General features: G+C 36.0%; 1 protein-coding gene across 1 annotated transcript; it reads right to left on the minus strand.

Annotated features, from left to right (window-relative positions):
- Positions 1–460: 460 nt before the first annotated feature.
- Positions 461–12,170, minus strand: LOC137440414 (cilia- and flagella-associated protein 47-like; the record flags this gene model as incomplete). The annotated part of the gene is made up of 3 exons (XM_068136683.1): positions 11,987–12,170; positions 2,096–2,267; positions 461–622 (listed from the first exon to the last, which is right to left on the minus strand). Coding segments are annotated over exons 1-3 (518 nt in total), but the record flags the coding sequence as incomplete, so codon positions are not given.
- Positions 12,171–12,934: the final 764 nt, after the last annotated feature.

Genomic DNA, 12,934 nt, shown 5'->3' on the forward strand with positions numbered 1-12,934 from the left:
AAAAAGAATGAACATTTAAGGAGTTTTAAAGCACAGTGTAAAAGATTGGGTTTCATTTGGGTATTAGTATAAAGCACTTTGAAAAACAATCTATTAGTAAAAAGAATTGGGGCTTTAATAGTGAGCTTTCAACACTGCAACACATCTTCCTTAGCATTGTATTACACATTTTAACATGCACAAGCGTTTTAGGGCAAAACTTTAAAGTCATGACAGAAACATTTGGACCTATACCAGAAATTTTCTCTTGAGGAGCTACAGCCTAAATGTAGAATGCTTCTGTTTTCTACAGTGCAAACAAAACTGTATGTTTTCTATACAAAACAGCACACAATATGAATGATGAAATAGCTGCAGCCCAGTTATATCTCTTTTGCCCAAATCTATACTGTCTGATGTGTCTGAGTCTGAGTTCTGGCCTCAGAAAACTGCATAAATACTTTATTACAAGTAATTTTACCTTGTCTGGCTTGTAAGGTTAAAGCCAACTATAGATTCCTTGTTCAGGCCAACTGCTTCAATGTTAATGACATCATCCACTTCTGGCTCCATAGCAATGAACAGCATTGGAAACTTCCAAACACCTCCTGTGGTGCACTGTACTACAAGAGTTGCTTCGTTCCTTAAAATTTCAGATAGAAACATTTAATGCACAGAATGTTATAAAACATAAACTGAGTAAGTCAATGCCCAAATTAAGCCTGGAATATGTAGAACCATACTAGAAAAATGAAACTACAGATAGCTTTACACTGGAATATATCCTTAATTTTGTGTGCCAGAGTATGCCTCAGTTGCATTTGGACTAGAATGTAGACCAAATAGCACTTGATATTTACAGCAAAGTACAAGACAATACATAATATAACACAAAATTATTGGCATAGCCATGAGATCTAATTTTTATGCTGCTTATTCACTGTGAAGTTAAATTTAACTCAATTTATTTTAGTTACTATTCTTTATTTACTGTGGTGTTAGAGGAGAAATTTGTCCAGAACTCATTAAAAGTACACATTGGAATAAAAAATTAGATCTAATAAAGATCTATGAACTTTAGAAAAATTCCAGATTCTGATGTCTTCAGACCATCCAACATGAGAGTTTGTGCTATAAATTCTGAAGATAAAGACTAATTAATTGAAGTCAGTGAGTACTCTATGTGAAGGCTGATAAATCTTAAGTGCACAAAGATTAAAAACAACAACAACAACAACAAAAAACCACAAAAAAAAAAGGAGGGGAAATAGAGCAGAAATAGAAAGCATTTCCAAATTAACTTCCCCTTTGATGTGGTGACACTCCATGGGCTCAGTGCATTGTCTTTCCTAAAAGTTTGCTCTCTATTTCAGTAACCTTCTAGACTACTGCAAGTAAGCTCCAACCTGCATCCTAAGAATACCTTCTTTGCATGCAACCCATGATATTCTGTTGTGACTGCTCCCTAATCTTCCTGGTAATGATAACCCTTGGAATTTACTGCATTACCTGTATGTTACTGAAGCTTCTTACCAACCCTCTTCTCATCCACATCTGACTGCATCTAAAGGAAGGTGCAACTTCCGTCTCTCAGAAAGTATCTCCCCTTCACAGTTTCTTTATGATGAGGTGGGATGTACTAATGTATATCAAAGCAAATTCATCATTTTTTATATCACAGCTATAAAAGAGGATGCTTTCCTGTGGAGTGCTGGTACCTGGGCATTAGATACTAATTTCTAATTTGTCATCCCATTCAGCCAAAAAATATGCACACAGGCTCATCTAGGAAAAGGTTTTCAAGACTGACAGACCATCTTGTCTGTATTGTCATTGTAAGTCTTCCAGTACTTTGCTGCTTAGAAATAAATTGATGGACATGCAGAGTAAGGCAGAGTAACTCAACAGAATCTTCTCACCATCATTGAAAAGGAACACTGTCACTTTTAACTTAAAAAATACAATATTGAAAGCAGCCAGTGAAAAAACTAAAATAGTTGATCTCAGAGGAGAAAATGAAATTAAGAAAACCATTCAGGAAGGTGCTTGTATAGGTAAGAGTGACCAGACAGGACTATATTGTGTGTTCTGTTGGTAATGAGGAACAGCAGCTTACCTCATTGGCTTGTTGGGTGCAAACACAGTATTAAAGATCAGTGTTATGATTCCAGATTCTGTATCCTGTTCTCTTTCAACCAGATGCATACTAACCAAAGACTCAAGCTGAGATTTAATTTCATTTGATTGATATTGCAATTCATACACAAATTCCACTGTTGTACAGAGACCTAAACGATACAACAGAAAAAGATCAGTCTGTGTGTACTCTAATGTCACACAATTGGCTGGGTAGAAGTTACAATTCTTTCATTTGTTACTAAAAATGACAAATAAGTACAACTTGTAATTATCCAAACACTTCAGTGATTTTCTTCTGACTGCATAGCAGAATTTTCCAGTTTCTTATAACAGTGTATGTAGCTTCTGGCAAAATGGAAGCTGGAAAACTTATTTAAGAGATATGAATAGTAATAGCAATACTGTTTTGCCTACAACTTCTGTATACTGGTGAGATATTTCTAGTTTACCAGACATTAAAATTGCAAGAATGCTTGGGATAATCTGAAAAAGCCCCACAACTCATTCAGCACATCAGTGTCACCAATGGCTGCAAGACTGAGAAACAGAATACAGAAAAACAGCCAAGATGTCATTAGCAGCCTCTTTTCTTATTCCCTGTAGCAGCTGATTAGGCCAAGTAGCAAAGATGTAAAAATAAACAGCTGAGCATATTGAATCAAACGTCTGCTCCTGCTGTAAAAATGAAAACTGTGATATTCAGTATGCAATAGCAATTTGTGCACAGAAGGGAATATCTCTATGAGGAAAAGAATCTCAAGTTTCTAATTATTTAAAAGTTTTACACATTTTCTCGGTGAGCAGTTATTTAACACAACCACTAAATCCTACAGGGGATTTCGGTCTACATATATCAGGGTAAATTTTGAACACGCACAGCTTAGTACAGCATGTTGTGCAGAACTCCTGTGTCTGAATCCCTGTGTATGAATCCCTGTGTATACATGCTGGCTACAGAGTGCCAGTCAGCTGCAGAGTTAATTCCCAAGGCCTTCAGACACAGAATTCTAAAACAGACACCTCATATTTCCTTATATGAAAGTCCAAGAGACAATTCAATGTGAGATACTTGAACAAAAGTTTACTTTGGTTTTGCCAATCTGTGATGCTACCCAAATTTCAGTGAATATGGAGATGACTTCCAATTTTTGGAGTCCTTTCCCCTTTCCTGAAAGGTACAAATGCCTTCTTCCTTCTTCATTAGCAAACAAGAAGCTGGACCTTTCGTTGCCACTGTTTTTGTAACATACAGATTAATCCTAAGAAATTTAGCAGCTTATATTCAAATATTCCTGATTCTTTGAAGTGGATCCTTCACAGAAACATCTACATGATTTACGCTAGACCAAAGAGTTACACAGATGTAAGCAAAATATTGCTAAGGGATTATTGGTCACAGTACCATTCAGAATTGAATGTACAGGATTTCCAGGCATTAATTCACCTATTATGAATGTCCTGCATTACAACAAATGTTCTTTGTTTCAATGAAATTAAACATAAACTTTTTTTCCCTTACAATGTATAAAATCATCCGCCTCATCCCACACTGTTCTGTGCTTTGTTGTTTCTCTGAAAAATATGTTTATGCCATGCGTTGAGGTTCCAACACATTCCAAGGCCTGTAGTAGTCACCCTAAGACAAATGTCAAACCCTGAAGATTCAGACATCAAAATTAATGACTTAATCATAATTAAAATTGTTGTGGGGGAGAAAAGATGACATCATTTGGATCATTCCACAGTGAGAAAATTGCTACTGTTGAGCAGATGTTTCTCTCAGCAGTTGTATTACACATTGCTGCTCAGGAAAAACTTGTTTTATGGTTCAGGTGCTAGGAAGAAAATGTTATCAGTTGCATGACGTAGCCAAAGACATTTGGATTTGGTTTGACATTTGCATGTAGTATCTTTTCATCAGAAGCAATTAAATATTTATATTTTTTCTGCTCTAGGTTGCTTTGTAACATGTTCTGTGCTTACATTTAGTTTCAGTATTTACAATGCCTAAGGAAAAAAGATGCTTTTATAAATGCCAATATTTGAATGCTTTGTTACGCTGGTTCCTTAGCTGGTTTTGATCTACACTGATCAAAATTTAATTTAGGACTGTTCAATAAAAGAAAAATGTAATTAGATTGTAATTAGATTTTCATCACAGTTGCCCTGATGACTACTATATTATCATACCGTGGGAGGGCTCTGTGAATATGTTAATATATGATTCTAGATGTTTCCATAATACAAATGCTGCCTAAACAAACTGGCAGCAGCGAGTGGCAAAATGAAAGTTTTGAAAGACTGCTAGAAATTTGTCCAAACTATTAAAAGTTCTGAGTTCTCTTGACTCTTAGATTTTCCAGTTTTGATTAAAATGGTGCATAAGTAAAACATTGGAGATAGAATTAGCATTTTCTTTAAAGTAATGACAAATACAATATAGCATACTATTCAGATATGCTTTGCCCCTTTAGCCCAGTTCTTTGTATGCATTCATCACTCTCTAAAACTACCTGAAGGATGTTGGAGCAAGAAGGCGGCCAGCCTCTTCTCTTTGGTGGTAAGAGACAAAACTAGATGAATAGGTTTCAAGATGTACCAGGGGAGGTTTAGGCTGGATGCTAGAAAGTATTTCTATACTGAAAGGGTTATCAAACATTGGAATGGTCTGCCGAGGGCGATGGTGGAGACACTGTCCCTGGAGGAGCTTGAGGCGTGTGGACCTGGTGCTTAGGGACATGCTTTAGTGTTGGTGCTTCAGTGTTGGGTTGAGGGTTGGACTGGATGATCTTTGAGGTCTCTTCCAACTGGATGGTTTCTGTGATTCTGTGATTTTGTGATTTGCTAGTTTTTTCTTTAAATCAGTATTTTAGTATAAGTAAAGCTCTTGTTCTATCTAATACAAACTAAAATACACATGCAGATATAAAGTATACCCATATCAAGCCACTTCCATTCTATAAACAGAGAGCAGAAGGAAGAGTTTTAACCACATCTTACTCAACACAGATATTTACCAATCCAAACACTGGGAAGGTAAGCACAGCATTTATATACAACTGGTTACATGTAGGGAATAAAAATTACAATTACAATTAGTATTACTTCCTCATATTTCCTGAAGAATATTAGGCATTAGGGAAGGAGTAAGAATACATTTTTGAGGTAATTATCCCAAGGGCAATTTTTTAAGGCATTAAACTTTTATTGTTTTGAAAGGAAATTAATCTCAGTCTTTAAGTGTTTTCCTGTGTGTATATAAAAAGTTCCAAAATATAGTATTCTATACTGAATTGCTGAAGTAACTGTGTTTAAAAACCAACAGGGTTTTGGGTTATATACTCTGATTTGGCTATAATTTGTTTTCAAGTACTAGCAAGGCCGCCTTTTAAAAAGCACTAGAATTAAAGTGCTGAGGAGTTCCTTGGTTGATTCTTTTTGTTTAATAGCCTCTAGGAAAATGAAAAGAAATACATCACTGTAAAAGAAAATATTATTTTCTGACTCTTACGAATGATAGTGTGGAAACTCCAAGGATTTTAGACTCTGATCATATAAACTGGACAAATGTGAATGTTTGCGACTGTTAGAACTGACTGTAAAACTAATTAATAAATGTCATACATCTAAAAATAAAAAGACAAGCCTAGCAGGTTCATATCATAAGAAACACAGGAATCTAAGTGATTATTTTTAGTGGAATGTAAGATGTGTTCAAGCATCAAGAAAGTTAATGACAAAGGCATCAACAGGCCTTAAGTGTACAGAAGATACTATGAAGGGTCTGATGGATATATCTGACCTGGAATAGAGTGTCACACTGTGAAGAGTGAAGCTTTTTGTATCTCTGTTACAGTTTTAAAAGGCTATGCTTAATTATAAGTAAGACTTCTACAGAGGTTTCTAATTCTGGTCTGGACAAAATGCCTGAGAAGGCATGGATATAGATTTATTTCATTTCATCAGCTCTGCAAATTTCTATATATCTGAAAGCACAGACAGTTCTTTTCTCTTCTCTCATGCTTGCTTGCTTGCTGCTTGCCTCTCTGTGACCTTGCTGCTGCCTGAATAATCGTGGTTTTGGTTGGGTGTGAGGTATCAGGGTGGGTAGGGAAGCAGCTAGCTGTGTACGACCTTTCTGGGCTTTTGTGTCCGGGGGAGGGGAAGAACAGAAGGGGTAATTTTCTGATGTGGTTGAACTGTGAATATATGTAAACACACCTTGTATATGTTTGTTGCCTTTTATAATTTCATATTGAGTCCATTTTTGTAAACATAATTTCATTTTGCTTCAAAAAATTCTAAATTAGTGTGGCAAATTTATTCCGGGGATAAATTCCCAGTTTGTTGGGGTGCAAATCCAACCCACAACAAACTCCTTCATATTTTTGAAAAGCCATTAAGTATGGGACTTCACTGAAATCCAACTCACTACAGAATGTGATTTTTCTGAAGGCAAAAATCTAATGGACACTGGTGTGTGAGGTTAGTCTCCTGTGAACACCTTAAAGAGATCTAGCTACCTGAACTCTCTGCAAATAATGCTTAACCTGTAGCAGGCTTGATGACACGAAACTGGCAAAAGGGAGGAACTTTCTAAGGAACCCTCCTTACTATTACACTGTCTCCCATTTCCAATGAGACAGGAGGAAATTAAAACTGTGATGGAAAGAGATTCAGATCACAAAAATGCTTGTCCTTATTACAGAAGCCTTTCCTTTGATGGATGCAATAAAAGAGAGATGCAAGTGAATTCTCTCAATTGGCCTTCCTCACCTCTCATTCAGCAAGCCGCAATCTTTCTTACAGTTATTTAATAAAGGAGAACAGCACAATCACAGAACACAGAATGAAAGCCCAGTAATTCATAAACTTCAGCTGAATGTAAACATATTGCACTCTCTCAATGGCTTTTTTTTCTCTGAGTTTTTTGTTGGTTAGTTGTTGGGGTTTTTTTTCTAATTTTTCAAGGTCAGGGGTCCATTGCATCCCTAACACCTAACAAAGATACCTTGCCCTCTTGATTTAAGTCTCCAATCTGGTAAAATAGAAACTACAGGGTCTCAACTACTCACTTCTATGAGACATCTAATGTTGACCTTCCAAACCTTGTGAAATATCTTTCTTCATAACTTCCATTTAGCTCTCATCTGACACTTGTCCTTTTCCTGCTACTCCACCATCTTCCACACACTGCTAGATCTCAGTAGGCAGTGGGGAATGAACACTAAGTATGCAGTTATGCCTCACCAGCAAAAGCAGCAGCGGCAGACAGGATACATTAGTGAACACTACATTAAACTGGTTTAATACAGCGTTCAAGTAAATATTCAAGTGAATAGCAAAAGTGAATTATAAGAGTAATAAAGGAAAAATGTGAAAGGAAACCTGCTAGCCAAGAATAACCTAATGTTTAAGTACACAGTATCACCTGGGCAGTAAGAAATTAACGTCATCTGAGAAGTAAATATCTATTTCTCACTGTAAAATATTGTAACTCCAGGAAAAGAGCAGCAGAATAAAGAAATTGAACAAGAGCAGGAAAATATCTGGTCATACCTGAGTATGCCTTTCATTAAATTCCATCATAAAGGTACAAAAGTGCTCTATGTAGGGTAATATAAATATCGGCAAAGGTAAAATCCTGTACTTCATTAAATGCCAGAAACCAAATTATCTTAAATACAAAGAAACAAATGGATAATCAAGTGATCTCCTTCCAATGATACTGTACTTACTGATCCTCAGTGCAATTCAAGCAAACTCTCACTGCCATTCAGTGTATACACCTTTTCATCTCTTCCCTGCAAAATTCTTTCCATATCTAATTAAAGCTTTTCATACGCATCTTCAAGGCTTTGCAAAACTCCACTCTTAGCCACATCTTTTTATACCCTGCAACACACTGCCTATTTCCCTAGCAACCAACTTCAACATTTCTTTTCTAAACATTATATTACATTTTATTTTCCTGTTTGTCATTTTTTTGTCCTCTTTCAAAACACTTATTTTACATAAACTTCCACTGTAAAGAAAGAAATGGAAAGCACTTACTAGCCCATGCAACCCCACCCCCCATTACTTGGTTTGTGGTGGGGTTTTTTTTGTTGCATTTTATTTATTTGAGATTTTTTAAGAATGTTTTTCTTAAAACAAACAAACAAACAAAACATAACAAAAACCAACCAAACAAACAAACAAAACAAAATCCCCACCAGTGAATCCACATCTATGAGGTACAGAGTATGAATTTAGCATCTGCTGGTCTGCATACTTTTCTGCACTCTTCCTTGCAGCTACTTTCCATATATACTGAGTCCTTTTTGGACTAGTTACCTTTTTATTAAATGTATCTATACTCCTCTCTTAACACTCTTACTGTCTTTGATATTATTTGACATAGTAGCTTGAAACAAAAGGTTTCAAATTCAAATGTATTGAACTGCACTGGTCTGTAAGACCAGTTTCATTTTTCAATGAATCACAGAAAACTCCTGTTTGAACTATTCCTATATCCAGTACCTTGTTATTTCCCCTGAAATTCTGCAAAGCTGAAACAAATCACAGAGTGTTAGGGGTTGGAAGGGAACTCTAGACAACATTGAGTCCAACTGCTCTGCCAGAACAGGACGACCTAGCGCAGGCCACACAGGAACACATCCAGGGTGAGGTTGAAAGTCTCCAGTGAAGGAGTTTGCTCAGAGCCACATCCAGCCTGGCCTTAAAAACCTCCAGGGATGAGGCTTCACAACCTCTGTGGGCAGCCTGTTCCAGTGCTCCACCACCCTCACCATAAAGGAGTTTTTAAATGAAATTAAAGAGTGTATTCTGATGAGTGTCAGTACTTATAACTCTTGAATGTTAGATAATTGCTATCAATTTCTTTTGCTACAAATTCTATAAATTACTTCTGCCAGGAAAGTCTGGACCAGATATGTCCTTGAGGTCTCTTCTAACTTGCTATTCTATGATTCCATAGAATTGCACAGAATATATGCTATTTGATGGTTTTGTAGGTGGTGGAAAAAAAGATACACTTTGCATAATGTATGGCAATGGGCATTATGGATTAACATATATAGAAAATACTATTTAACCATTTCATTATATGAAAAAAAAAAAAGTCTTTAGAGTCATATGCAAGAAAATGGAGGAAAAATAAATATAGGTTACAAATATGAATTGAAAAGAACTGGAAATTGTTTTTTAAAGGGTGATATCATAATTGTTATGTCTAAAATATGAAGCTTTAATCATTTGACCTCTGGAATTGTATTGACTTCTGAACAACGTGCTATGTCATGTTAGATAGATAGTACTTCGATTGTTCTCACTTTCTTAAGAAACTATAACAATTTTCTGTTTCAAATGATATATTTGATATTGGATGAAATTGAAGCATTTAATGTTTGAAGATTTTTCACTTCCCAAGAACGTATACTTGTTGTAATAATTTAAATACTGTAGCAGAGTACTAGTCATTTAAAACTGATCTGCCAGTAATTATCATCGTTTATGATTACACATCACACATACACAATCACTCTTTCACAGGAGAAAAAATGAAAACCACTTTGCCTGGCTGTTTTCTTAGAGCTTTACACTTTTATTTAGGTTATTAGTTATAAATTGCAGAAAGCTGAGGCGAGTACCATCAAATTTGATTTCTAACAGGCATCACATTGATCTAGCAATAATGTCATTATAATGTCATTGAAAATCATGAAAAGCACCAGAGTTCTAAATGATCTTACTACCTATGATGTATGTAAAGCATTTTGTTAGCAAACTTCTTGCTTGAAAAGATGCAGTGTCCCAAATCTGTATGTACAGAAGCCAGTGTTAATAAATATGAAATATTATTCCTGTGCACAGAGCAAGCACTACACATCATGAATCTGCAAGTCTTTCTAAAAGCTGCCTCAACTTGCTCATTGAATGTTACTCTTGTCAATTCAGCTGCCAGTGTGTTAGAGGGAAATAATTCAGCTATATTTAGCGGAGCCTACCCATAGCTGACAAGTCAATAAATATCTAAACGCTACAGAAAATAAAAAGTTAGCAAGTACTTTGATATGCAGCAGTTCTCACAAGGCTGAATAAATAAAGTTATATAATATTTACAGTTCTCCAAAGAAGCAAGAATGTACATTGAGAATTTCACTGTTTTCTTTCCCTATATTGATCTCTATCACTTTGTAATGCAGGCATATAAAATAATAATATGGCTAGACAATAAGTTTTCTTTCACACCACAATATGAACAAACGTAAATTTTAACTCCAAGCATTAACTAAACAGTAAGTACATGCTGTGCAAGCTCTTGTCAACAGTTCAACTTCAGATGCCCTTCTGGTTTTAAAAGCATTCCAAAACCAAAATCTGTTCAAGGTCTAGACAGCGATTACTGAAATAGAATCATAGAACTGTTAGGATTGGAAGGGACCTCAAGGATCACCTAGTTCCAAACCCCCTGCCAGAGGCAGGGACACCTCACACTAGATCAGGTTGCTCAGAGACACATCCAGCCTTGCCTTAAAAACCACCAGGGATGAGGTTTCTACCACCTCCCTGGGCAGCCTGTTCCAGTGTCTCACCACCCTCATGGGGAAGAATTTCATCCTAACATCCAAACCGAATCTACCCATTTCTAGTTTTGTTCCATTCCCCCTAGTCCAGTCGTTACCTGGTACCCTAAACGGTCTCTCACCAGCTTTCTTGTAGCCCCCCTTAAGATATTGGAAGGCCACAATTAGACCACACTGTTCAGTCTGCAAAGTGAGGGGATATTTGGACAGAAATCATTCTTATGGGAAGGATGCAATTCATTTTGATTTATATTTTACATTTTTTTCTTTTTCTTTCCATTCTTTGGCCTGAGAGCTTCTGCAACACAATGTACCTGCAAAGCCTCTACTTGGCCAGATTCTAAATCATATAAATGAGATGCAAAAGCCATGTTTACCTGCTTCTCAAACCTAATAGATTGCAAGAAGAGCAACTTCTGCAGATTCAACTTTTACCATCATAAAATGTGCTGCACTCTTTGAGTACCTGTGAAATCGCTTTCCCTCATTTACAGCTATGTTATACACATGTTAGGATGTCTTATGTCATAGTTTTTTAATAATATCTGTCTCAAAAAATAGGATGACTTTGAACCCAAAAAGAAATGTATGTTGTCTCAAAGGTGCAACAACTGATGAAGGTAAAACAAAACAATTCATAATTTCTTGTAGTGAGTGTGATTGTTAACACACACACCTAATAGAAACATGGGGCATGCAGGAGTACCAAGCATTCTTTTCTTACTATTTATATGTTGTACCATTCTCTTGCAGAAAGATCTAATATGAAAAGCTGGTTTATCTCCAAAGAAATTGATTTTCAATGTGTCTTCAACTGATTAACTGTAAGTGGAACCTACCTTTTTACAAAGCTTTATTACTTCTTTCGAACAAGACCTCCTCCTTCAATCCATTTTGCTGTAGATATTGGCTTGCTGGTGGGAATGCATCTTAGAAATTGGGACAACTTGCAGTTAAATATTTCCTTGCTGTGCTTACACAGACATACTGTTGCTAACTTTAGCCTTTGCAGAAACAATCCTCTTTTAAAGGAGATAGGGTATGTGTGCAAGTCTCATATCCAAGACAGACATAAAAAAAATGTTCAGGTTCAAAGGTGCCTATAACTGCAGACATATTGTTAGAGGAATGTCCCATATTTGCTACAGGGTAGAAATATGGACTGAGAGAAGGATTTGTCTAAACCTCATCTGTTGTCATGGTAGAGCTACATTCAGTGAAGCAATTACATTACTTGCAATGTCCTAAAACAGCGTGATATCCAAGCTATTTATTCTTACCATCAGTGTGTTGAATTTCACCTTGGGTGTTGGCTGGACTATTTGTATTGGCCATTGCAGATTTTCTTGTTGCAGGTATAGCAGTTGCACCAGGAAGTACACCAGTCAGTGGTACTTCTACTCTTCTTTCTACTTTCTGCCTGGCTTGACAGCATATCACAGCTACAGCAAGGCAAAAACCCATTGTTTGTAAGGTGTCAGCATCTTGATTTTGACAAAACAATGAAATGTGAACGTTAAATGTTCTTAGAGAATTACAAAATTTCAACAAAGACCAAGAGAATTAAAAGCTTTCCCCCAACCTATAGTTTCTATTGTTCTGTTTAGGTGAAGCAGTAGAAAATACTGCTAAGTAAACAAAAATCTGTTGCTACCATTAGTTCACAAGAGCAACTGAAAATTTCTCCCTTTCCTGGTAATCGTGAAATATCTCCTCATTCTAGTTCCTTTGCAAATAGAAATTAAAGCACAGTTTGACATATGCTGATGAAAAGGAAGACTGAAAGGCAAGCAAAGAAAGGATGTTTAAAATTGAAAGAATATTAAGCCACTCTGATTCCTCAATTTTGAAATGCTGGTTTACAAACTTCAGTTTTTATGGAACTATGCTAGAATAAAAAGCACTCTGACATGAGGTTTGCTTTGAAGCATAGCATAGCTTTTCTTTCCAGTCCATTAGCTTATTTTAATTTACTTTTTTCTAAGACATGTCTTTTTACATTACAAAGTAGTTGGGGGTTAGTTTATACACTAGTTTTTATAAAGCTTACTTTACTAGTAATGGCTTATGGTTCTTTCAATAGTTATTGGCACAGAAAGAGGGGAAAATCAGATGCAAGAACTGAAAGGAAAATGTGTTTTCCCAAAGAAAACACTTAGAATTTTCTACAGTTACAGAAATCAACACGAAATAGAAGAGCTGATTACATACTTCTTAGTTTCAAAGTC

Source organism: Melanerpes formicivorus, unplaced genomic scaffold (genome assembly GCF_026170545.1).
Source record: "Melanerpes formicivorus ecotype bairdi unplaced genomic scaffold, bMelFor1.0.p_v2 SCAF_2960, whole genome shotgun sequence".
Classification (NCBI taxonomy): domain Eukaryota; kingdom Metazoa; phylum Chordata; class Aves; order Piciformes; family Picidae; genus Melanerpes; species Melanerpes formicivorus.